General features: G+C 38.9%; 1 protein-coding gene across 1 annotated transcript in view; it reads right to left on the bottom strand.

Moving 5' to 3' along the window:
* The window catches only part of LOC146321033 (oxysterol-binding protein-related protein 10-like), a 59,765-nt gene that overhangs the window by 24,794 nt on the left and 7,736 nt on the right, over window positions 1-27,235 (bottom strand). The window contains exons 2-7 of the mRNA XM_084726021.1: window positions 24,070-24,248; window positions 19,954-20,027; window positions 15,701-15,793; window positions 13,706-14,069; window positions 10,619-10,722; window positions 715-882 (exon numbers count right to left, since the gene is read on the bottom strand). Coding sequence (XP_084582147.1) covers window positions 715-882; window positions 10,619-10,722; window positions 13,706-14,069; window positions 15,701-15,793; window positions 19,954-20,027; window positions 24,070-24,248 — 982 coding nt within the window. The remainder of the gene's footprint in view (window positions 1-714; window positions 883-10,618; window positions 10,723-13,705; window positions 14,070-15,700; window positions 15,794-19,953; window positions 20,028-24,069; window positions 24,249-27,235) is intronic.

Raw genomic sequence — 27,235 nt, 5'->3', positions numbered from 1 at the left:
AACACACGTGTGTGAACAGATTGTGATGGGTCCACTTTTTCCAACTGGAAAAAGTTATAAAACCATTTGATAAAATGAGATATCATGATGGTGTAGGATACTTAATCCATGTTTCCTTACATTTTCACAAGGATGGACAGAAAAAGAAAAAAGGTCACAAAGCTGTCAAGTATCATTTTGAGAATTTTATTGGTAGTATTATCACTTCTCAAATGCTTAGTAGTTGTAAATAGTTGTATTGGTCTATATCTTATCAACATATATGTCACTTAGCTTAAGTTTCTTGCTTTAAAGTTATATATTTTATCCCTTTTCAATTCAGCTTTACATATATATTTTATATATTTTTCTCCATCTGTTTTTTTATTTATACTTATTTAGTTTTAGTTATAAAAAGTCCAGTTGAGGTTTATTGCTTGTATCCTGATGTCAAGTTTATTGTTAAATTGTAAAATATTCTGCGTCCATTCCAAATGTCGGTTTATATTCTTTTTTCTGTATATTATATTCTATACAATGAAACATCAATATTAGATTTTTTTTTCTCCCTAACATCAGTATTGGCATTAGAGTTTGAGACCTGTGCCCGAACCTACAGGCTGGGCTATATTTGTCACATATTTCATGAGCTTACATCGGGTATGGGGGTTCTAGTTGAGTGAGGTCTTTTCACTCGGTACTTAAAACCTGATGAAAGCAGAACCAGAGTCTTACCCGTGTGAGGTCCATGCCATGTTTGAGCTGGGACAGGAGGTGAATGATAATGCTCCGCTGGTCATCCAGAACTCCCAGGTCCTCCTCCTCATTAAGCTCTGTGTCTGTGGTCTCGTCACTCGGATCGAGGGCATCTGGGCTGCTGGTCTGGCCCTGTTGCTGTCCCTGCTGTTGGACAAACAAATAACCATTGGCCTTCTTCCTGATAGCTGAATGCTAAGCTGTGATTTTCATTTTGTATCCCTGCATAAACTAGCAACACTGCAGGTGACAGTATTGTTGAGCTTAACATGTTGGAATACACATTTTACAGTGCAGCAGCATGAGGGACGTCTCCTGATTGACCTTCCAGTAAGTCCACAGCAATCTATAGTCTACAGCAGACCCACTGTAACATGGGAACACAGACACAGTTAGCCAGATATAAAGCACAGATATGTGATTTTTGCACATATCAGCATGTTCCATGATCTATTTACACAGCAAGGGAAGAGTAGGAACAGATAAACAAAGTTCAACTCTCATCTTGTATTTGTGTGTGTACACTGTGTGGTCTAAGGTATGTGGACACCCCTTCCACATTCCTTTTGATCTGATGCAGTTTTCATTTTGTTGGCTAGGTGTCTTACATCCAGTGAAGAGAAATCTTAATAGTAAAGCAAATATTTAGATTTTAGACAATGGCATACTTCCCCTTGGGCAGGAGTTTGGGTTTGGCTCTTTTGGTAACAAATAGTTCACCAAGTTTGCCGTGGAGGAACATCACACCCCTCATTCGGACTGATATCCTAACAGCTTCCCTAAGACACAGTGGTTCATGGACACTGACACTGAATTGGCTTCCCTGATATTTATATGGACTTGATTTCACTGACATAGAAATACACAAACCAAAGGAGGTATTAAAAAAAGCAGATGCTTGTCTTAACGTTACTTAAAGGGAGGATTTGTTTGTGAAATTAAATTGACATGAACACGAAGGATATTCTGGTTGTATGTATGTGGAGTGTATCTGTTGGACTAATTTTAACAACATGTGCCACATGACCATGGTTGTTGATGTGAGGGTTCTAGTCCAGTGACGTCTTTTCACTCGGTACTTAAAACCTGATGAAGGCAGAACCAGAGTCTTACCTGTGTGAGGTCCATGTCATGTTTGAGCTGGGACAGGAGGTGAATGATAATACCAAGTCAATGTCCTTGTATGTGAAAAGTTACCTAGACCTGATTCTGATTCCTGAGTTCATCAGCGCTTTCTTTCCAGTACTCAGCAGCTACGTGGATCCTCCATCTGGAGCAGCTGAGGCGAAAGAAAGCCATACTCTTATTGTTACTAATGAATAATGTAAGAAGGAGCAGCCAGGCCCCATAACATTGAGGGGACTCCACAAAAGAGATCCTTTCTCTGTCCCACTGCTCTTTTGTCTTCTGTATAAGAACACAGAGAGGTATGGAAGCAGAAAAAAAGGCACAGAGTGAGTCACTCAGGTCACATTTTTCACTTATCCATTGACATACCTATCACCTAATACTAGGGGTGTCCCAATCCAATATTGATATCGGATATCGGTCTGATATCAACCAAAAAACGAGTATCAGATTTTATCAGACTGCATCTAAAATCTCTGATATAAGCGCTCTGATAAGCAGTCCATTTTCCGCTCCAGCACTTCTATCCATAGGTGACTCTGGTTGCTGACTATTGTTCTCTGTTTGAGTAACATCACTTGATCAAGCCTTTTCTAACATTCCACACTACAAAATAAGTAATAAAAGTATGTATGATTCGTGCTGATATCATATCGGATCGATATCAGCCAATAGTCAAGGCTGCAATATCGGTATCGGAAGTGAAAAAGTTGTATCGGGACATCCCTACCTAATACATCCACTGGATGAACTGGTATTATCTCTTATGTTTGCGACTTACAACCCAGTTCCATCATGTGTTTCCCTGCAAAAAACACCACTTTGCAATGTGATCACACCAGCCCTTCTATAAATCGCTGTTCTGACCCATGAGTACGCAGTAGTCATTACTACATTATAACATGAGAATTTCATTGATCTCAACACACCTGTGACATTTCATAACTGAAGACTGGGAAAGGACTGGGACAAACACCTGGGAAAGTTCTCAAAACTGCTCCTGTGGTATAGACCCCCGCAACAGTTGATGTCTCCAGGACATACACACACACACAGCAAATTTAAAGCCCTGCGTCTAAACAATAATAAACTATGCACAATTGATAGTTCAATTGCTCAGAATCAAAATACCAAATACACACCTTTACATATTCTGATATTAAAAAAGGACTGATTATGAAAAAAGGCTACCATACGTAACTCCAAATAGCCCTAAGCAATAAGCAAATATGTGTGTCACCCCAGATCTTACTAAAAATGGTGCCATGTTAGAGGATTTAAATAAAGAATAAAGTTTGTGTGATATCAGTGTTTGACAGGGCTAGGCTAGCTGTTTTTTGTGGAATTACGGCTATGACTACTGATTAAATATCTAATACATTTTTAATTGGTTCATTTCTTAACTGTGATTAATGAATTAATGATGAATCATTAGGGTTTATTCATTAACATCCTTACTCCAAACCTGCTGCTGCTGTGTTTGTCTGTCTTTGTTTTCTGTTTGTATCTCCTGTTTTTTTCTGGCCCGTTAGTGACCTGATTATCTTCTTGGCTACAAAAATGCAGATCAAAAGGTTTGGATATTAATTCAAATTGTACTCAGTACTCAACTATGATTTGAAAAGTAACTAAGTAGACTACATAGTGTAATGAATACTTAAGTACAAGTAAAAGCAGAGACTTGAAAATCTACTCATTAAAGTACAAGTACTGCAAAAAACTATTTACTAACAGTAATTTAAGTATTTTTCTAGTTAGTTACTTCCACCCCTGTTGGCACATGTCCTATAGGAAGACACAGACACAGACAAGTGTGAGAGAAGTGGCCCACCAACTGCTTATCAGTGGCAAGGATTGGTTAGGTTTAGGTTTAAAAAAAAAAAGACTAGTTTTTAGGGAAAAATTATGGTTTTGTGAAAATGAGCTCTACAGTAAGATTAAAGATAAGCAACTTCTGTGCAGCGCCTGGGGACCAACTCCAGTTCTAAGCCAGCATCTTAGTCAAAGATACTGATTGATCTAGCACACTTGTTTTTGATGGTAGGGAAAACTGGAGCACCCGGAGGAAACCAACCCAGACACAGAGAGAACAAAGATGGGCCCTGCCCAAACCAGGATTCAAACCCACAACTTTCTTGTTGAGAAGTACTAACCACTGTGCCACTGTGCCTCGCGGGAGGTGAGGAGGGGAGCTTCATCATTTTGGTTACAAACCTGGTGCGTCTTATACAGTCTCATACGTTGAGCGTCTGTACGAGGCAGCGAGGGCGTGACAAAACCTCTGTGTTTGTTAAACTGGAGATGAAAAAGGCTGACAAAAAAATGACTAAGATTAGAGAATGATTATTGTCTTGCAAAATAATGTTGACTAATGTTGACTGTCGGTTGGAAATAGAGATCTGTTTTACTGGCCCATCCATCTATCTCCACCACCTCCCTATACTTTATGGATCTATAATAAGGTTTTTGTCACTCATCTGTATGTCATTTTAAGATTATTGAAATGACTGATTCTGCCATTTTTGTAGAGGGAGACAGTTTCTGGTTTTCCAGTCATTGTGTTTAAACTAAGCTTAAAACATGATGGACCTCCAGTATCTCTGGACCAGACTTACAGGAATCTAACTGTCACCGACAAGAGAGTGACCATGTATATTTACTAAACTGCTCCTTTAAGCCTGACAATCCAAAATAGGAACGTATTTCTATTCAATAATTCATTAACAATCAGCTTTACTCTGAGGTTATGTAACACTGTGCAGTCTGAAGAATGGCTACAGTGACAACGAGCCAGGCAACCGAAGTGACTTACTCTGACCCTCACACCCTCAGCTGGAACGATTCCTTGGACAGAAAACAATGTCTTCCCTCTTACTTCCTGCTAACCACTGGGTACTACACACAGTCTCTCTGTCCCTCTGTCACACACACTCATTCACATGTCCTTATCTGTGTGTCCAGTTCCTCTCCAATGCCCAGTTCCACCAAGTTTATTACAAGTATTAATGGCTAGTGGGTTTCTACTGTCTGCCCACTCTGACACACACACACACACACACACACACACACACACACACACACACACACACACACACATACACACACACATACACACACACACACACATGCGCGCCACTCGCACACTCATGTGCAGAATCATACAGTATAATCCTGCTGACTTTTAAGTAACATTGTTCATTCATTATCTGGCTCTGCACTGTGGTAATAGAGCATAATTAACTAATACCACAACACACACATAGCGATCTCACACTCACATTGTTGAGCTGGCATGCAACCATGGCTGACTTGTTGGGAGTCCTGCTGGATTTCATGTCCACCATCCAGAGAGAGACAGACAGACGAGTGGGGAGACCGGACGTCCCAGCACCAATACGACCACAGCAAGTGACAAAGAGAGCCAGAGTGAGAGGAGGCTGAGACACATCAACTATGAAGAGGAGAAGGTGAGGTGAGATGAGAGGAGGAGTAGAGTTCAGAGCTCTGCCTGCTGCACTTGTGACAGACAGATTATCAGTGATGCTGACAATCCTCCTTATCCCACAGGCCCTCCTCTTTACATAAGCCCCACCCTCTGCATATACACACTGTGCTACATCACAACCCGTCCTACTGTAAAGTCTCCTCCTTCTCTCTCCTTCCTCTCAGCGTTTCATTTCTGCACCCCCCTTCATTCACTCCATTCCGTCTCTCAGTCTTTTCCTCCTTCCTGGCCTGTTTTACTCACTTGCATTTGTCCTCCTTCTGTTGTCCCATCCCCCTCCTCCTTTCATACCTCCATCCACCCCTGGCTACACCATACTATGGTACAGTCTGTGTAATTACCACGATGGAAGCACTCTGGGCCGAGAGCTGAGTGCAGCTGCTCCCCCTGTCCTCATTGTCAACTCTGCCACGGTGCACATGACATACTGCCTTTAAAGGCCAGCTCAGTGGAGTTATTGAAATCTCAAGGTATAATTCTGATTCATCTCAGCTTGGGTCTTATTTTCATACTTTTGTCAAATCACATACTTTTGTTATGGTTGCCTTACTAACACACTTGAAATGTTGCAGAGAAAGTTGCAAGTGTGCACAGCTATGCGTGAACATTAGGCAAGCGTGTCATTTCCTGTTGAACTTCTCTTTAGTGATGTTACCATGTTCCCAAGTCTCAACCATTAACCTGGTGAAGAGTGACAGAAATAATAGGAAAAGACTACGGAAATAAGACCCATGCTGCAATAAATCAGCTATACACTACACAAGTCTAGGTAAAGGAAAAGTGGAGTTTTTCTTCTGAACACATTATACATGTCAGAAAATAGTTGCTGAAAACGTGAAAAACTATGTAGTACTGAATTGCGGAGTTAGATTGTTAAACTGTTCACCATTTCTGGGCAGACCTGAAACATGGCTTGGAGCCACTATGTAAGCCCCACAAACCAACACACTAACAACAAGGCCTCCCCCTCCCCTAACCCTGCCTCATGGTCACTTAAGAATGTACCTCAACAACTCTCTCTCTCTCCAAATCAGCCAAGCAGTTCACTTCAGCTCACTTCTGTTCCAACAACCCGACACAGAAAAAATAATAAAAAAAAAAATCATCCTGTCACTGTCCTCAGACTCGTAGCTCAAACATGTCTGGACATATCCAATAAAGCTGCTAGATGGAGCATCCGTTCAAGTCATTTTGTAGTGGTGTTTGACACTGAGACAGCAAAGTGGACACACCCCCAGCTTTTCAGATCATTGAAAACTGCTCAGTTTTTCAAGACCTGGAGACCTAATTTTGTATACTTAACATTTTTTTAATCATTCAAGTTTAGCTGGGTGGTTAATACATATTTCTGTGGTGTGACAAACTCAGAACACACAAGATCTTTAAACAAAGTGGTTGTTAATGTTATTAAAAAAATATTTGAGTTGGTATTTGGTTACATTAATAAAAGAATAAAAGAATAACAATATAATCTACTGTATAAAAGTAGTACTGTAGCAGTAGTAGCAGAGGCACAGCAGTCTGTGTTTATGTCAGCAGCCAGGACCATGACCATAAGTTATCCTGCCTATCCTACTAGTCTTTTTATGCTGTGGTACTTAAATTTACACATATCACTTTGTTTCCATATGCTCTTTTTGTTTTATTTGGTTTATTTTGTGTGTCTGCATGTTCATACGTCAGTGAATCAGTGCATTTTGTTTGTGCTCTTGGTCTCTTATGTGTCGGCTAACAAAACCAAACCAAAGCATTTTCATTTAAAGTTCTGTTGTATGTATGTATATGTGCACAGTGTGTGTATTAATAAGTGTGCGTGCATGTGGTGCATGTGAATGTCTACCCTCCTCCTGCTAATCCCTCTCATATCCCATGACTGATCTTTATTCCCAGAACAGTGATCAGCTGCAAACCAAACACATGACTGATTCCCATCTCTTTTAACCTTTATTACACAGTGGAAAGATGAGACAGACAGAAGACATGACATGTTATTCAGACGCAGGTCATGAGATCACATTATTTCTTATTTACATGTCACCTCAAAAGGCACATCCCTCACACCGGTGTGAGGTGGGATGATGGAGGAAATCAAAGAAATGAGAGATTTCTGTTAACTCCATTCTAATCTCTTGATAATCTGCCTTCCTCCCATCAGATGGATTCAGGTTGAACTATTAATTCCACGTTCACTGTCATGGCAACCAGCAGCTTATAAGATCAACCGACTTCTTCAACACATCACCACTTTGTTATGATGGACAAATCGGGTTTTTGATATTTTTTATATTATATTATTAATAAATATACTAAATTTGTGTTGTGTTTGTTTCTAATAGATTTAAAGAGATAGTTCACCCAAAAAAGAAAAATTCAGTCATTACCTACTCAGCCCCAGAATGCCAACCTGGCTAGAAAATGTTGTCTGCACCATAATTTTAGCCTGACTCTTCCTTAGCTTGGAGCCATGCTCACGTGCACTTGTACACTGTGCATTGGATGTGTGTGGTGTGACGGTGTACAAACAGCATGTTGGGGCTTTAGGAGACTTGGATTATGCCAGACAGTATGGAAGTATTTTATGTATTTATTCTGTTGTTTTTTAAGTTTGAAAACTGGTCACCATTCACAGCAGTGTTTTGTGAACTAACAAAATAAACCCGACCTTCAGTCAGCATGAGGGTGAGTAGACAATGACTGAATTTTCATTTTTGGGTGAACTATCCCTTTAAATATGTGTAAGTTGTCAGTATTGGCTTGCATGAATAGATGTAACAGTGTCTGTGTTACAAGTGCAGCAGCTTCATTGCCATCTGATTTCTTTCTACAGTAGTTTTCATATAGACCAATTTCTCCCCCACAATGCCTCACTTTCAGTGACCCCAACATAAAGAGATAAAACTGTCAGACTTATATACACAGTGTGTGTGTGTGTGTGTGTGTGTGTGTGTGTGTGTGTGTGTGTGTGTGTGTGTGTGTGTGTGTGTGTGTGTGTGTGTGTGTGTGAGAGAGAGAGAGAGAGAGAGAGAGAGAGAGAGAGAATGTGATAGTTTTGTCATTTTTAGGTCACCAGTGATCTTCACAGACAGGTTTACAGTGTATTTTTTTAGTAACAACAGTTGTGTAGGTGTGCTAAAGCTTTGATGAGTTATTAAGTTTTTAATGAACAGATGTGAGGCCTGTGTGTCTGTGTGTGTGTGTGTGTTCGTATGTTACATGCTAGTGAGGGTGTCCCAGCAGAATGAAGCAGGAATCTTTTAAAAGCTCTTTCCTAATGAATAATTAATAAATGGCTCTCACTGAAGAGGAATGAGAACATATGACAGAAAAGATGGAATATTCCATGCAACCAACTGCAGTGGTTGAAAGAGTACTGAAAATCTGTACTTAAGTACACGTACTGTTACATAATGAAAATATTACTTGGTTACAAGTAAAGGTACTTGTGTTAGAAAAATACAAAGCATTCTTTTCAGAAACTACTCAGTGTATCAGTTACTTTTTAACCACTGATGTTTAATACATTATTAATAGCAACTATTCAATCAGAGGTTTCTGTTTCTCCAAATCGTCAGTTTAAATGACTCCTGATTCATAGGGCTGTACATTTTGTGTATTTTCCTTCACTGTTTTTGACAGGCTAATCATTTTTTAATTGATTAATTTTAAATCATCTATATGATACAAAATGCACAAAAGTTTTCTCATTTTATTTTATTTTTTTCTGTTCTTTTGTAAATTTAAAGTAGAGTTCCATATTCAACAAATGGCTCCGCCAGACAAAACAATGTCAAATGAGGTGCAATTACTGCTATTTCTAGACTATTGATTAAATATTGATTAATACATTTTTAATTGGTGAAAGTCTTCACAACAATTAATTGATCAATGATCAGTCATTAACAAACCTGTGCTGCTGCAGTGTTTCTGTTTGTTTGTTTTTGCTTGTTTGTTTTGACTGGCTCATTTGTGATCAGATCACCTTATTGGCTACAAAAATGCAGATGAGAGGTTTGGATATTGATTCTAATTGTACTCAGTACTCAATTATGATTTTAAAAGTAACTAAGTGCATTCCACAGTGTAATAAATACTTAAGTACAAGTAAAAGTACAGACTTGAAAATCTACTCTTAAAAATACAAGTACCCAAAAAAACTACTTAAATACAGTAATCTGAGTATGATATAGTATATATAATAGGACAGCCTATTTAACACAGTGGTGTGCTGTGGACATTGTGTTCCACAATGTGATCCACAGAAGATTCCACTTCTACTGTCCTCCACTCAGTCCTCACACGTCTAAAAAAATAACACCGACATCAGAATGCTGCTTGTTGATTTCAACTCAGTATTCAACATTATCACAGTATAACAGTATAACTATTACCTATCTGTACACAGGAATAGTTTTTTTTTTTTTTAAACACATTTTCACGGTAAGTGCTTGTTCATTAGTGACGTTGGTCTGCACCTGATTACACTTGCATCCTCATCCTGTGTTGATTCGGTTGGCTGTGACACCTAATGTGAACTGAACCGAGCAGACATGAACTGTACACAAGACCACCTTTTCAAGTGAACCCAGGCATGGGCCGTTGATTCCTGCACCAAATACAGTGCAAACACTAATCTAAGGAACCAGACTTTGTGGTGAACTGTACTCTATGAAGATGTTGTGACAGAGTGGTGGGGAACAGGTCACTGCCTCCTGACACACACATCTGTTGCACCACCTTGTCTCTACAGTAGCCCAAAGCAGACAAACCATACACTGGCTCTAGATGCTGCTTTTCACATTTTTAGTGAGTTTCCTGGCCACCGTAGGTTCTCTAACATGCTTTGAAGAGGAGGGTGAGGCAAGGTTTTTGCAATCTCCAAGTGTACATAAAGGTGCAGCGCATAAATAAAAAGATAGAGATAACATATGACACCAATTTTATCTTTAGCCACATTATTCAGCATGGTTATATGATCCATCACTTTGGTCCACACTGAAAGAGAATGAATGAATCCTGCTGACTTTTCATCTAACACAACCTTGAGGTTGACATTTGAAGTTTTGATCAAAATGTTTCAACAAGTATTGATTGGTTTGTTATGAAATGTGGTTTAGGCATTTGGGACAACATTGAGTTGAGAATCACGATTTTCATTGGATGACTGCACCAAAGGGACTGAGAATAATTGTATGTTGTCATGATGTGACGTAAAATTAGCAAAGAGAAGAAAGCTTGTGGCTTTTGGATTACCTCAGAAGGAAAGTCCATGTCCTTGTTTGACTGAGTGGAAGAAGGCCGGGTAGAAGAGGAGACCTGCTTCTCTGAAGGAGATCTGGACCATCCAGTGGAGCAATCTAGGGGGAAGATAAAACAATGAATAGAATCTCCAGTCAAAACAATCAAAGCTACAGTTGGTAACTTCTATAAAAATATTATTTGGTCATATTTGCTGAAAATGTCAGAATATTCTGACTGTAGTAAACCCAGCTTTTCTTAAGGAAAACTAAGAAGCCTAAATGCCTGTGCCAGTTCTTGTTCACTTCTACAGATGAGCAATTGAAAGCATCTTAACTGGAAACATCACAAACTGGCATTATGGGATGTGCACCACCTCAGGACAGGAGGACTCTGCAGTGAGTGATTAAAACTGTCCAGAAGCAGGTGTATTAGGGAGATGAGGTGGCTGCACAGAGCCCAAAGAATGCTAAATGACAACAGCCATCCCAGCCAAAGCCTGTTCACCCTGCTGCTGTCAAGCAGGACATACAGGAGCATTTACTGTCCCAAAATCAGACTGAAGAAGAGTTTCTTTTCTCAGTGTTAGGATGTATTTGTATGACCAGTGTGGTATGTCCTACGCTCATATATTATGTGTACATTGACAGGTATATGGTAGGAAGGGCGCCAGAAGGTCAGGTGGACAAGGCTCTGTCCATAGCTAGGTCGTTTTCATGGCCTAAAATAAACCAGATATTTCTAGTCAGACAACCCCATATATAATATAAGTCGTTGCTGTTTGTGTGTTCTTGGTTCATTCCTTCTTACACTGCATGCTGTATGCCATGGAAGAACCCGAGCTCGTATTAAACATTGTTTTCAGGTACACTGGGGTTATCTCTTCTTTCGGGATCCCACAATAATCATCATCGTTTCACTCAGGCTGTGAGTTTGCTAAATTCATCCTCACCCACCTCCATGTAAAATAGTTTGTTCTATATTTTTATTTTATCTCTTCAGGCAATCATTGAAGAAGAGGGAACTCTCATTGCTCTACCTTGTTTTAAATGATAAAAAAAATCTTTTTGTGTCCTTATAGTATATGAGATGGATTATATGTGAAAAAAAAATCAGGTTCCTCTGGCTCCTCCTAGTGCTCCTAATGGTTTTTGCAAGAATCCACCATGTCTGAATGAAAACAACCAATCATAGCCAGCTTTCAACCTAAAGCAGCTGTATCTGACAACCAGATTTATTTCCAGGTCATCAAGTATGTTTTGGGTTGGAAGGTGGCTTACCGGTTACACCAAAATTAGTGTACATATGTGTAACACAGTTAGAAATACCCCTGCTTATGAAGTGATGATTCCCTTACATGGACATTGTTTTGGACCCACCTGGTGGGTTAATAGCACAACTACATAGACAATGTTCCTCAATGTGCACCAAAAGAAAATACTGTTAAGCTGGATATATGAGTCCCTGCAGCTGCATAATCCACTGTTGTCACTGTGCTGTTGATTTTTTTTTTTTTTTTTTATACCCACCGAAGAATTAAAGGAGAACCAGAGTAAGAGTAAGTCCTGAGATTTAAAAGTTTCTGTGTGTTCAGCTCTCAGTATTTTTGAAGCTTCTAGCTGAATCTATGTCCTTTATAGGTTAGTTCTGTCCTACACTGCTGTTTGTCCTTTCAGTTATCTGCTTTACTGTTTCATGTTCACTTTCATTTGTATAGGAGTCATATTAAGCTTCTGGATTCTGCTGCTAAATACCTGTGACTATTTCCCAGTCAGGAATGAATTGTACCCTACTGGAGGTAGAAGTAAGTGGATGTTAGTGGATTTTAGTTTATTTGCACATGAGACTTATTTCAATATTGTCTATGAATAATTTGTCTTTTTCCTTTGTATACTTTTCATTTTTGTTGCAGAATATTATAAAATTAGATTTATGTATATTGAGAGGGAGTTTGTCCATCTGAAACCATTTAGAGATTGATGATAGTTCTTCGTTTGCTTCTTAAATCAGCATGAGAATATTTTCGTGTGTAGCTACAAGACGTGTATCATCAGCAAATAAAAGAGGCAGTACATCATTGCAGACCCTGGGTAAATCATTTATATACATCAAAAACAACAGAGGTCCAAGGATGGATCCCTGAGGTACCCCACAAAGTAGCTTAGCTCTATTTGAATTTAGCCTGTTTATACATACATGTTCTTCCCTGTCCTTTACATAATCAGCGAAACATTTAAAGAGTAACATCATGAAAACCATATTTTTGTAATTTAGTAATAAGGATGTTGTGATTGACAAAAAAAATTGAAACTTCATTCAGTGTTCAACATGTGAAAACTGTTTCACAAAAGTTGTTTGTTCCTGAGTGAATTGACCATTTGGTAGCTTTAGAGCTAAAGTAAAATGGGAAAACTGGGTTGGGAGATCTGGTGAGATAGCTGAAAATATCTGGTGAATAAAGCATGATACAGGAGAAAACATCAAAGTAAGAAATTAATACATATATTGAAATAGATGGATAAATCTCCCAATGTCCCTACAGTGTCATGTTTCAATAATCAAGTTGGATATTCTCCCTGAATAAAGAAGAATCATCCTTGTTCTTGTGCATTATCTTCAGCTAGAAAGAAATTTAGTCTCATAGTATCACTTTTGTAGGGTGGTCCATTCTTCACAGGGTTGGTGGTTTGATCCCCCTGTCCTCATGTTGCATGCTCCTGATGGGCAGGCCAGAGTCTTGCATGAGAGTTTGGAGGCCATCACTGTGTGACTGTGTGTGTGTGTGTGTGTGTGTGTGTGTGTGTGTGTGTGTGTGTGTGTGTGTGTGTGTTTGTGTGAATGGATAAACAAGAGACCGACTGCAAAGTGCTGTGTCTGTTGAGCTGGAAAAGTGAAATATGAATATAATCCATTTACCACTGACCAAACTGACATCTACTTGCAAAGTGCTTTGCATGTATTTTCATCTGAATTACAACACTTTTCTTGATTCAGATAAAGAGATCACATGTTAATACAGGGTGGAGACGGGTCAAAGATGCAAAAAGACTGATCTTTTTGTCTACTGATTATTCAAATCTGACCAGCCATCACTCAACTCACCTGCGTGTGCACGGCCTTGAATCTTGCTCTGGTTTTGGATGTGATTGTGGTCATTTTCTTGTCTTCCACCGTAGCTGCTGTGTTTGGGACTCCGGCTCTCACTGAAGCTGTGAGTAGGGCTCTGACTCCTGAGGCCACCCGGCTCCACCTGGTTCACGCTGGAGCTGCGGTGCTGAGTCCATGACTTGACTCGTTCTGTGGGAGCTGCTGGACTCAAACCAGCTGAGCTGTGGCTGAGGCTGGGAGTGGGGAAGTGGTTTTGGTTCTGGTTGAGAGCCTGGACAACGTTGTGCTGCAGCATAGTGAGGCAGTCCCCCAGGCAGCTCAAAGTGGCTGCAGATGTGGCTTTTAAAAGGAGAAGGTCCTTAAGAAAAGAGTATAAAGAGAGAAAGAAGAAGAAGATGAGAAAGAGGATAAAATGAGAAGGTTAAAAATCTAGGTGTTCTGTGCCCAGGTGGTTTAAACAAAAAGCTCAAGACCACAGTCCACAATGTGGTAGTGGAGATTCTGGCTTGGCTATGGTTTCAGTTGAACTCAACTGGCAGCCTAGGTGGGTTTATGCCCAAACCCCAGTGTTAGCCAAACTCAACTGAAAAAGAAAACAAAAGTCAGATGTTTAAGGGTTGACCTATTGTGCTTTCCTTTATTTTCTGTCATATATAATATTACAATGTCGGATATTCATGGCCAAATTTTCAAATAATCAGGCATTTGTATTTGCATTTGTAGCCCTGGCTTCAACATCTGTATTTGAGCTGATGTCAGCATGCTGCAGATTTTTTTTCTTGGTTATCTAATCCAGGAACAGCATGCCCACAGAGTACAGGTGATTTACAGTGGCTCAGACTAGATAACTGATATTGGATCTTATTATCCATCCATCCTCTGTCAACAACCGCATATCCTTGATGGGTTGCCCTCACAACCCATCGAGTCACCAGTTCATCACAGGGCTGACACATCGAGACAGACAACCACTCATGCTCACATTCACACCTATGGGCAATTTCGAGTCACCAATTAACCTATTATGCTGCACGTCTTTGGACTGTGGGAGGAAGACGGAGTACTCTGAGAGAACCCACGCACACACAAGGCAATCTCCACACAGAAAGGTTGTGCCCCATTCATAAACTCCCCTGCCCTCCAGCCAGCTGGGGGATTTGAACTCAGAAATGTTTTGCTGTGAGGCAACAGTGCTAACCACTGCACCACAGTACCAGCCCTCGATCTTAATATATTAGAAAAAATATTTTCTGGTTTTCCCAGCCCAGTCTCATTCCCATGTCATCACATACCTATGTTTTGCCACGCACCTCAGCATCTCATACAGACGCACAATGTACCATGTAGTGTCTGTATAAGACGCACCTGGCTTTCAGGTAACTTCAATGTCAACCCATCTGCATCAGGTGATGAAGTATAAAGAGTGAGAAAGTCTGCATATGGAGGAGGTGGTGTGGAAGAATGGGTCAAACAAACACAGGACTTTCACCCAGGAGGCCACATGACTTATATAATGTAAAATACATATCTTAATCCAAGCCATGATCTTTTCTGGAACTGAAGTAGTATTGGTGCCAAATCTGACCAAACCTTTCATAACCACGCATTAAAAAGACTTTTTGGTAGCGTGTCATACTGATGCTGAAGGGTACCTTGGGCACTTCTACACTAACAACAGTAACAACAGTAACAATAACAGCAGTGACTGGTGCAAATTCCATGATGGAAAAAACACGAGACAGGATTGTCAGACTGAGCAGACATCAGAGTTTTTAAATGTGTTTCACTGAATAATAGTCAGTTGAATAAAATGTCACAAATGTAAGTAGCTGTCAGCTCTTATGCTGTACTGTCATAGAATTAAAAAGGCAAACATACACTGATTAAGACTGATTCTTTTGATACGAATGCATTGACACAGTGTGATCATGGTAGATTACTTAGTTTATTGTACCATCTACCCTGTATACACAATATATGACAGTTTACCTCATCCAGAGAGGAGAGGGGCCCACCCCGAGGGGGCAGGGACTCAATAGAGTTGACCAGGTGCTTTTGTTGCCCCTCAGCCTGGTTTATCACCTGCACAGAGTCAGAAAAAAAAGTTTTATTATCATGATAACCACAATAACCACAACATCATGGCTCAGTGTTTGATTTTTTTTTTTGTTGATTTTTTTTTGCATTTTTGCAGATTATTTAACATTCATATCAAGAATTAAAAAGAAAATAAATATATAAATAAATAAATAAAACAAAGACAAAAAAGAAAATGACAGCAACATCAGAAAATGAGTGATAATACTAATACTAATACTACTACAAATAGTACTAGTACTAGAAGTTGTTTGTCACCTCATTTAAACCCATGTAACTTGTGAATAACTGTGATTTGATTAACAAAATGCACCAAGATTAATATTGTACAGCTTTACAGATTATTATGTTATATTATATGATGATTATGTAAAGACTATTATATGATAATATTTATATTGTGTCGTCCTTGATAATTAATGCCTGGTACAAAGACAATACTTTCAAATATATGTAAATTCATAGATATTAAGTATACTTAAACATTCTATACCAATGTGCAAACTCCCTTCTTCTTTCTGGCTCATTGACTCATGAGTAATATTGCTTGTCAGCTTCCAATCAAGTGATGAACCTTTGTTCAGACACACTTCACTGCACGGTTTGGTAAAATAATGTAGTCATATTGCAATTATTTTGACTGAAATTGTGACATCTGATACAATTAGTGGAAAAGGTCAGTTTTGCATTACAATTTTGATGTTCACTTAAAAAATTTAAATCATGATGGTGTAATATTTATTGAGGTCTGAACCAAACAAATGTCAGTGTTTTCTAGATGCAGCACTACACTACTTCATTGTGATGCATTGGTTCTGCGATTTGAATATTGCACTTGGCCATATTGCAGTTTTATTGCAATTGCAATTATTTGTCCAGCCCTACTTCACAGATCCCTTTGAAATGAGCATGCGTTGCTTCCTACAGTTTGGACACTTGCATAAAATGACTGAACACACTGTGCAGCCCACTTCACAGGGAGCTACTAAGTGATCAGAACACACCCACAGACTTTTGCACTTTGCTGAGTATTCCAGCTTCTTTTGTTTTCCTGATAACCTGTCTGCCTGAACCCCTGCTGGATTTCTGGACTAACCTGGTTAAGTTCGCCTATCTGGTTTTGACCTCTGTCAGATAATGGGATTTAAGATTTTGGACATTTGGAACTTGTGTTGTGGTCTGTGCCATAACCATTATAGCTGAAGGAACTACAAAGGATGTATCACTTTATAATAGTGTGGTAATTAGCTACAGTGAATTTAAACATGGTCCATAATCACACAAGCAGAAAAAAGAAATGTTGCAGTACATCTTCAAGCAGGTTAGAAAAAACAGTGTTGGATGTTTGTTGAGACGTGTAGAACCACACATGTCGATATTCCCTCACAGGTAATGTCTTCTGGTTGTGCAAATAAGAACTGTGAGCTATGCTGAAGTTAGACAGCAGCAAGGTCATGTACAATGTGTCTTTAACTGGAGATGGCCGATTGATTCCACTGTGACGTGATGTCTGCAGATCTGCCAGCCAGCCCTGTCAAATTGCTGATTGAGCTGTCATGCATCAAAGGCTTCAGTGAATGACTTCTCACCAGCGCAGCTGAAAAGTTCTCTGAACCCAAATGAACACTGAGTCTGGCTGACAAATCAATTCCTCAACTTGATCTCATTTGTACAACGCCACTAGAAAGTTTGTGAACCCTTTAGAATTCTTCTGTATTTCTGCATAAATTCAGCTTAAGATGTGTCAGATATTTATTCACATTCCAAAACTTTATACTCAAAAATTATACTTACTCAGTCATTCATTTATCAAAATTATCCCCAAAATGCAGATAACATGCACAGATCCAAATTCAAATAATATTTCTATCAGATGTGTCTAAATCAAAACATGTCAATTCTGTAGTCCTTCTAAAACAAAGCTAAGTAAGAATTATGATTTAAAAAGGTGTATTCTGATTAACATTAAAAGAACTCTGAGACACTTTAAAATATAAAATGGCTGCTCACTACGATTATGCTGTGAAATTAATAAATTTAACATTTTGTCAACTCTATAAGATGTCAACTTGTTGATGTCAACATGAAATAAAATGAATGAATAAACTGAATAAATAAATTGTCCCGTTACAAGGTTAAATAGCCACACTTTAATCTTTTGAAATATAGTGTCCAGCCTAATTGAGAGGTAAAATCAAAACTTCCTCAAAATATGTCCCAAATTCTCAAGAAGGAGTGATAAATTAATTTGTTCTATGTTTTTATTTATGTCTTCAATCAATCCCAGTCAATCAATCAAGGTCAAAATCTCATTATATGACCTTGTTGTTAATGATGAATAAATCGCCTTATATCCTTGTATCCTTCCGGTGAACTCATCAGAAGTCCTACTTCACATCTCTTCCATCCAGATGTTCAGCCATGGCTCATCAATCCTTCACCATCATTAACATCTAGACTCTGCTGTGAACTTGTAATTTGTCTAAGACATGTAGTGTCAGTATGTGATGCCTGTACCACTGAGACATAAGAAGTAAATATTCCCTTCTTATTTTTCCTTTGGATGTCTGCTTTGTTGCCAGTGATACCTGACTCCATCAGGGGGATATTCCTCTACTTCTCATTACTACCATCTTAAAATATGATGACAGGATGAGGTCTAATCACATAAAAGACTCTTCTCATTTATTTTCTTCAACTTCAACTTTCCTATTGTGCACTATGTCAATAAATTAATTTAATTTATCTTTGAGCACTTCTTTAAATTAAGTCTATTCAGATTGAAATGTTGTACAAATTGAGGTAATATATTTACTTAAACATGACAAAGGTGTGACGCTCCTGGGTTTGCTGTGTGTGAACAGGACTGAGCAGGCTTTTAGCAGTGCGATGAAGCCAGGGGAAAATTGGGTAATTTGGTGTAGTGTGAAAACAACCTCACAGCATCAAAGCACATGGCTTGTGTGTATTTCTGCAGCTTATCCATTTAGAAGAGACAAAATGCTGTAATCTTTTAATGTTACTCCACACATCTAAACCCTGTGTGAGCATTACCTCTAATGTACCTGGAACACACACCATTAGTGACATTCCCGGCTGCTGGTTCAGCTCTTTGAGCTCAGAGGATTCAAGCAGCGCTGAAAGGCTGAATAAAGAGGAACACTGTGGTAATGAGTGGCTGAACAGACTGTATACGGGATGGAAATATAGTCTGTCTCCATTACGTCCAGAAAGCAAACCTGTCTGTGTGGCCAAGCACATTTCAGGGCATTGGGAAGAGCTGTAATCCAATAGAGAGGCATAAAGAGAAGCAGATCAATATAGAGAGTCCCTAGTCTCAAGATCACCGTCAGATTTACAAGAGTTTATAACAGTCAGATGACGCTCAACTTTAGGGGGAGCACTAGTGAGCAAACCATGGAGCAGGTCACCACTGACTGTTTACCTGCGTGAAACCAAAGTTGACTCAAACATTTTTGCTCAATACTACCCCAACTACACACAGGAAGCAGTAAATGTTGTCACGCCTCATGAACATGGTGCCAACAGCCATGCTGTTCAGGAAATGATTACATATAATATGAAAGTCTGAATATGTAGAATGAAAGTTTGGATATATCATCATCCTACTGGCGCCATCTTGTGTTGTCTATGTGTATTATTGCTTAGCCTGATGCCAACACATAATGGGAATTGCCATTAACCATGGTAATATTATCTTTATCTATATATACTGTATATATGCTGATATATATATATATATAATTATACACATGTATGTATACATACACACACACACACACCTCTCACACAGTGGTAATAACACCATTTTCAGGCAGAGAATGTAGTGACAGTTAGATTCATGCAGTGTGAATGCCCTGCCCTGATAGTTTCTCCACTGACTTTTTTGAAATTCTCACATCCCTTATCAGTTCTGCTACTATCAGCTTTTAAAGATCGTGTAAAGCAACACATCACTCATGGAAACATGTGTTAACCACCCAAATTTTAATGTTTAAAAAAACTGCTAAAAAATCTGTGACAGTTTGTGTGTGTGTGTGTGTGTGTGTGTGTGTGTGTGTGTGTGTGTGTGTGTGTGTGTGTGTGTGTGTGTGTGTGTGTGTGTGTGTACACAGTATATATACCTTGCTGTCAGAGTGGCGGCGGGAGCAGAGCTGTAGCTGAGTCATCCATAACTCTTGCTGCTGGGCGTCTAGTGCTGACAGGAAAAAAAGCACAGACACAGTGTCAGTGTGAGAGAGCTGTCTGTCTGTCTGTCTGTCTGTCTGTCTGTCTATATGTCTGTGTCTCTGAGCCAGGAAATAACCATCACTATCATTCTATATTATTGCAATTGTCAAAAAAAAAAAAAGAAAAAAAATATGAAAAAGCACCAAAAACAGCAGTGAATTGATCCTATTTATAAGTACTGCCTGTGTATTGAAGGACTGATTTATAAAACTCCCCTGGTTCCCCAAAAGAAGCACATCACTGTTCTAGACTGTGAGTGACATGTCCCTTAATTACCATTACATGACCCACATACAGCGTCCTGTTGCCCCAGATACTCACTAAGGCTTCCCAGTGGTCTAAAGGGCCTACTTACAGCTACCAAGTTTTTCACTAAAAGTGAAAAATAAAGCCACATTTATCAAGAGACTTAATCTTACTGACAGAACTGACAGAAAGTCACTGTCAATACACAGATGCACCAGTGCCTCCTCATGCGTGTTGTGGTGACAAATTTGACCAAACTGACAAACTCAAGACATTTCCTGTGTATTTTAATTGTATTAGTTAGTCTAGTAAGTATGCATTCAATCAATTCACTTTTTTCTAAAGTTTAGTTTTAATTTAATTTCAGTGTACTAAACTGTTATTCAAATAATATAACTATAGTAACACTGCTGCAAAGTTAGCTTGTTGTGGTAACTCAGTAGGTACATGTTTATTGTAATCCATCTCATTTATCCTACATTTACAAAACCCCAGACTTTTCTATCACAATCAGACTATCACCTCAAAACCAGTTATCCTGTGTTCAAAACCAAACAATGTGCTCAGATCATAAACACAGCAAGTAAAAATATATTCACCACAGAGCATTCGTTAGACACTACATAAAATAATTTAGGATACTGCATCAAGGGCATGTAGTTAACAGAAAATGTTTATTGTAAATGCATTTAGCAAAAAATTATCACAGTCAAAGTGATATCTACATTCAATACTTTCATAACGAAAATTTAAAAAAAATAAATGAAAAGCTCATTACTGCACAATCAAAGTCACTGAGACTCATTCTCCAACATCATGTCTTTGTGCGGAGTCCGGCCAGAGGACTTCATCTACATCACAGGGAATATTTTCCCTTGCCAGACACCGAGGGAAAAAACCTCAGGTGTGCCGAACCCAGCCTTGACAAGACTCCACAGTTATATCATCACAGGCCTGTTCCATTGCCTCCAGTAAAGTTTCCCTGGTGTTAAATGTATTAGATTGAGGAAGCAGCTGTAAGGTTGTAGAAAAACCTTGATGAAGCGCTGGTTGTTGGTGAACCACTCACGTATCAGGGCAACACAGTGAAAGCTCACACTGTCCCAAACTATGACATATAGAGGATGCACTGCTTGCTGATCAAGCTGCTCACACACAGCCATAATATCCTGTAGACCACCTAGAAATGTAAGATGTTCAGTGTTATATGGCCCCAGGTTTGCATGATGGTGGAGAAACAAGGCCACCAACAAGGTACAAAAGTAATATAGTAAAATAATGACTGATGTAAGAATTACTTTTGACACCAAGTAACGGTATTAAAAAAGTGTAACATATTACACTTCCTGAGTAATTTGCCCTATACTGGTTCACTAACATTTAACTCTGCCTTGTAGGATGGCCAATCCTGCCCCTCTGCTGGAACAGACTGTCATTTCAGAATGAGTTTGAGAGGGTATTAAAGACTCCATTCCTGCTTTCAGTGAACTTTTCTTTGCCCCTGCATGACAAACCAGACAAGAGAAACCAAAAGTGGTCCAGACTGATTTTTTATCTTTCTTGCTTATCTGTTGAAAGAAAGAGATGAAAACTTTGAAGGGCTACACAAAGGAAAAGAGATATATATAAAAAATATCTAATCAGAATTTAACACAGCTCTGTCAGAAAGTCATCAGAGAGGCGGAGCAGAGAGTGAGGGAGAGACAGAGACAGAGACAGAGACAGGCAGAGACAGGCAAGGAGAAGTGGACAGGCGAGCAGAGGGAACGGAAAATCAGAGCTGTCACATATGGAAAATAACAGTTCATACATCTCTGACAGTCACACAGGGGAACACTGTGACCCCTGCGGTCAGACAATCACACAGTATTCTTCATATGTCAAACACACACACACACACATTCAAAGCTGCATTTGGTCTAGTCTCCATTGTACTGACACTACTCAGACTGATTTGAGCTTAGAAATCTACATTTTGTTCAAAGTAAGAGTTTCTTTGTTTTCTCAGCAGAAAACTTTGAAGTCATCCATAGAGAGTGCTCATAGTGCCTGCAGAGACGGTGGGTCTGTTTGTGTGGAACGATTTTGACTTGATTCATGACCAGTTCAGGCTTTTACTTTATGAAAGGCTTGTTTTGTGTTTATGCTTCTGAACTCCTGCTCCAATCTGTCTTTATATTTGAGTTTGGCTTTGATAATCCATTGTTTCAAGGGCAGCTCAGTCCCAATGTTGAAATGTCTTCTGTTTCTCTGAGGTCCTGCTTGATGAGGGATCACCTTGAGAGATGTCCCCGTTGGAGTACCCCTGTAGCTCAGTGCTGACACTTTTAGTCGTCTGCAGCGGCCACTGTGGCCTCTTTGCTGGATGTCATCCTCTCTCTATCTACCTCCTTCCCCGTCATATCTTCTGCTGTCAAAATAAAGGCAAAAAGCCTCCAAAAAATCTTTTATTAAAAAAGGGAAGATGTCCCAGTCCATGCATGCAGTTGCAGTAGCATCCCCTAAGCAACTTGGGGGTGTAGTGGTTTTGAGGCTTAGTATGTGTATTTCTAGTTTATAGTGTGGGAGCAAGAAAACAACACCATGGTCAGCAAACCTGAGTGGAAAAAATATTCTATACATTATATATTATTTTTCCTCATGGGAACATACTGGTGGAAAAAGGGCAGAAGTCTCTCAAGCCTGCAGCTGTTACAACACAAACAGACTAACCCAAATGGGGGTGTGCCAACCATAGAAATATACACCTATGGAGATTTAATCCTGGGAAACAGGATTTCTAAGAATGTCCATTCAAACCACTTATTGTTTCCTGGAAAATATCATAACAGGAAACTGAGAATGTTATTAGGCTGAATATATCTGAAAGTGTGGCACCAGCAGCCTCTGAATGCTAACAGAATATGAAATTTGTCTCAGCTGAATAGAAAAACTGTGAAAACACCAAATGACTTTAACAAATTTTATTTGTTTATAATAAGAAGAATTGTAAATGATCACATCCATGAGGCTGTTTAGTCAGACGATAACAAACCACAAGCAGAGGACTTGGTATTTTAGCCTCACAACTGTAGAAAAGTTCAAGCTGTAAGTGAAGTTTATATATGTTCATTCTAATACTGATTAACATTAATGCCATTGTTTTGCCTTAATTATTAATATAAAAAATTATACATTAAAGCACTCAGGTTTGGAACCCATGTTTTTCCTTGTTGCATTTAGTGTCACCTGTAATATGACCAATGCATTTTGACAGTAGTTGCAATTACACCTTAACTTAACAAGTACATTTCACAGTCTTCCCAGGACAGTGTGCTTCTGGTCCCAGGGTAGAAAGTGTCTCATTTCCGTGAAAAATATTATTTCCCCAACATACTGAATAGGTAGATTACTTATATGATCTGCTTCAGCCTGTTGTTAGGATATGTCAACATTGGACCAGTCAAGATTGACCTGTGAACCGACACATGTAACTAGTGGAGCTGTGCCTTTTTCTGGATAAAAAGCACTAAAGGAGAGTCAGTCAGGACATCTCAGAACACTACAAAAATCAACATGCTAAGACTGTCTCTTTAAAAACTTCAGGTGTGAAAACTTTGAGAATCTTTGACAAACTGCAGCTACTGTGATAGTGGTGATCCTTCTATCAGTGCATATGTAGTCCCCCCAAATTTCATCAAGAAACAGTAAATAGTTAAATTACCATGTGAATATACCTGTGACAGTAAAGTATTCACTATTTCTCTGCTTCCATATTCTCTTACCTCGGAGTTTGTAGGAAACCCCAGCAGTGGACTGAACAGTAAACATGAAGGGAAAGTCGTCGCTGGAGACCACCATTGCCCCAAGAAGAGGAAGAGACCCTCGGGGAGGTCGCTGGCTTTTACTGAGTTCATTCAGGTAATACTGGAGTTGACCAACATCTGGGTCCAGGACAAAATATCTACAGGAGACAGAAGTGAGAGAGAAATAAGGAACAGTGAGCATGAGAGGAGATGTTGGGACAGAGAAACTGAAAAAAAAAAAGTCAGACAGAAAGAGCAGAAACTGCAAAAACACAAAATGAAGTGGTATCTTACTAGATCTTTGGAAAGAATATTTTGTTGAATAATGTTTGGCCAAATTCATTTATAAACTATGTTTAGATTGAATAAGCTGTGTGCCATATCTGCTTTTACTGAAAAAAAAACAACAGCTTCCTTGTAAAGAAACTCATGAAAATCAGCTATTTTCTTAGCACCCGATGAATTGATCAAGCCCCTATTAGAAGCAGGAGAGAAAAAATCCTGGTGTTGGACATGCATCCATGTGTAGGTGCCCTATTGGCTGAGATGTGTGTAGATGTATATTAGTGTGTTCCATGTGTGCTGGAACGTTGGAATTTCCAAGTTCTCAGTTAGAAATTTCAACTGGAACGCCCCCCGAAGTTGGATTTCCGACTTGAAAAGTTGGATGAATCTCACCAACCCTGACTTCAAAATCCAAGATGGCTGTCGTGCACATCAACAGTGAGTGGAAGCTGTACTACAGACTGTTTATTAGCACTTCTGTCTTTGTTGTTTTAGCAAACGGTATACCTTTGGGTTTTAGGGGACATTTGAAGATGCCACCCTGGGCTCTTTGTGATGAAAATTTCCCACAGTTCTGATGTGTCATTGACCAAATAATTAATTGATGCATCAAAAAGTCAGCAGACTAATTTTGGTTGCACACATGAACTGGCAGCCCTAAAACACACATAAGAATCATTTTTGTAATGGTGATTTGAGACTTTTTTTAAAAAATGACTTTTTATGCCTGTATTATGTACCATCCACATTTTAGCTGGAAAACTTTCAGAACTGTCAAAATGAATTAAGCGCTTTCTGAAGCACCAGTGACGTTTTTTTTAACAGACGACATCACATCAGCCCAATCCCGGCTTCCCTCCATTGGCTTCTTGTACGTTTTAGAATTGATTTTAAGATTTTACTGATCACTTTTAAAGCCCACCTGGGCCTGGCCCCTAGCTACACAGCCAAAATGTTAACTCTCTACAAGCCAGTACGCAACCTTAGATCCTCGGACAGGGAACTCCTAGCTGTTCCAAAGTCGAGGCTTAAATCTAAAGGTGACTGCGCTTTCTCCATCAGGGCCCCTCGAACGACCTGCCCGAGGAGATGAGGCTTGCAGATTCAGTGACATCTTTTAAATCACTTCACTTTTTAAATCACTTGCTTTTATGTGATGTCGATGTTGTCTTATTCCATTCCTTTATTATTTATATTGACTTGACAACATCATGTTATGTCTCTGTAATCTCTGCCCTCTTCATTTTAACTTATTCTTAGTGTCATGTTTTTCTAGTTTTACTGTTTACTTATTTCTTTTACTGTGTTTTATTGTTTTTTCTTCTTCTATGTTTTAGTGTCTTTGCTTGTGTCTTGTTTCACTTCAGTCTTAGTTAACTCCTGTTTGGCTCTCTGTTGTTATTTTCCCTTGGTATCCTGCTCTTGTGCTCTTTTACTTTGTCTGTCAAAGCACTTTGTAAACTCTGTTTTTAAAGGTGCTATATAAATAAAGTATTATTTAAACTATATTTATACTACTATATATAAGTTATTATTATTATTATTATTATTATTATTATTATTATCAATTTAGCTTTGGACTTCATCACGTCACATGATATTCTTTATTTTGACACACGCTCTGGCGTGATGTGTTGAAACAGCGAGTTTCACAGCAGTGAAACAAGGTTCAAAGCATTGGTATCATCTAACAGTGATACCAAATCTAATCTAATCTACTCTAATCTAAAAATAAACCCACCTTCTTTGAACTTTAAATTTCTTTGTACTTTGACTGCTTGGTCCCCAACAAGAGATATAATGAGACAAATCAAAGCCATACAAGATATACACAAGCAACTACAACTAGTGGGGAGACAGAGTTAAAAAGACAGACTCAGGTGAAGGAGGAGACTGTTGATGTGGATGTTAATACTGAGATCAATAAAGCCAAACACACACAGCTAAATAAAGAAAAGCTTCAGTATATCATGATTTAACAGTTCATTGATCATATTGTGTTCTTTAATAAAAGGCTATTTGCTCCACATTTTTCTCTGATTTCCTCCACCACAGCCTTACTATTCATTCTTGTTAATTCCATCTATAACATGTTTACACCTGCTTCTCAGATTCAGACAAATTATTTGCAACACTATATAATTGCCATTTACTCTGTTGCTATTGTTTGGATAAGGTATAATTAAGTTAATCAGATTCAGTAAAATCTGATTGACACAGTAACTCTTTCATTTCTGAAGCAAAGTTGATAGAAAATGATGTTTACATTAGAATTAGAATAGAATGCCCTAATAATTAAATGAAATAAATAAAATACAACACATTTAAATAGAATATTTGAAATACTGATATATTAGGCCTTTTCTGAAGGCCTAGAAGGCCCTAAGGACCCTCTGCCAGCATCAGCGATGAGAAGCAGTAAGAGGTGAGAAGCGACCAGACCAACACATTGGTCAAATATTCTAACCTGAAGGGCCAGATGTTACACAAAACCATCTGGGAAGTCATCCATAAGAACTAGTTGGAAAATGGCAGGCACTTTCAAAAAACACTTGGCGGGTGATTGGATGAGTCACATGTTTAACATGTTTAACACAGGCTTTTAAGTTAGCCAATCAGATCAAACTCTCCAGTCAGGAGAAAAGTGAAAACTTCTTTTCCATGGTGAAAAGCCCTCAGTGTTGTTCTTTGCGCTTTCAATGAAGAAATACTCTCCAGTTTTGATATAACTGATGCTATGACAGTATCTACTCTAACCTCTTCAGGAGCCACCATTGTTTGTTACGAGACAAGTCGCTTCCATGGATACTTCTCACTGTCGACACACCCAAAACCACTTTTGGTACAGACACAAATGGAT

The sequence above is a fragment of the Lutjanus erythropterus genome, chromosome 9, assembly GCF_056507025.1.
Source record: "Lutjanus erythropterus isolate fLutEry1 chromosome 9, fLutEry1.hap2, whole genome shotgun sequence".
NCBI lineage: Eukaryota > Metazoa > Chordata > Actinopteri > Lutjaniformes > Lutjanidae > Lutjanus > Lutjanus erythropterus.
Note: the sequence above shows the minus strand (reverse complement) of the source record. Positions and strands in the feature narration are given on the sequence as shown.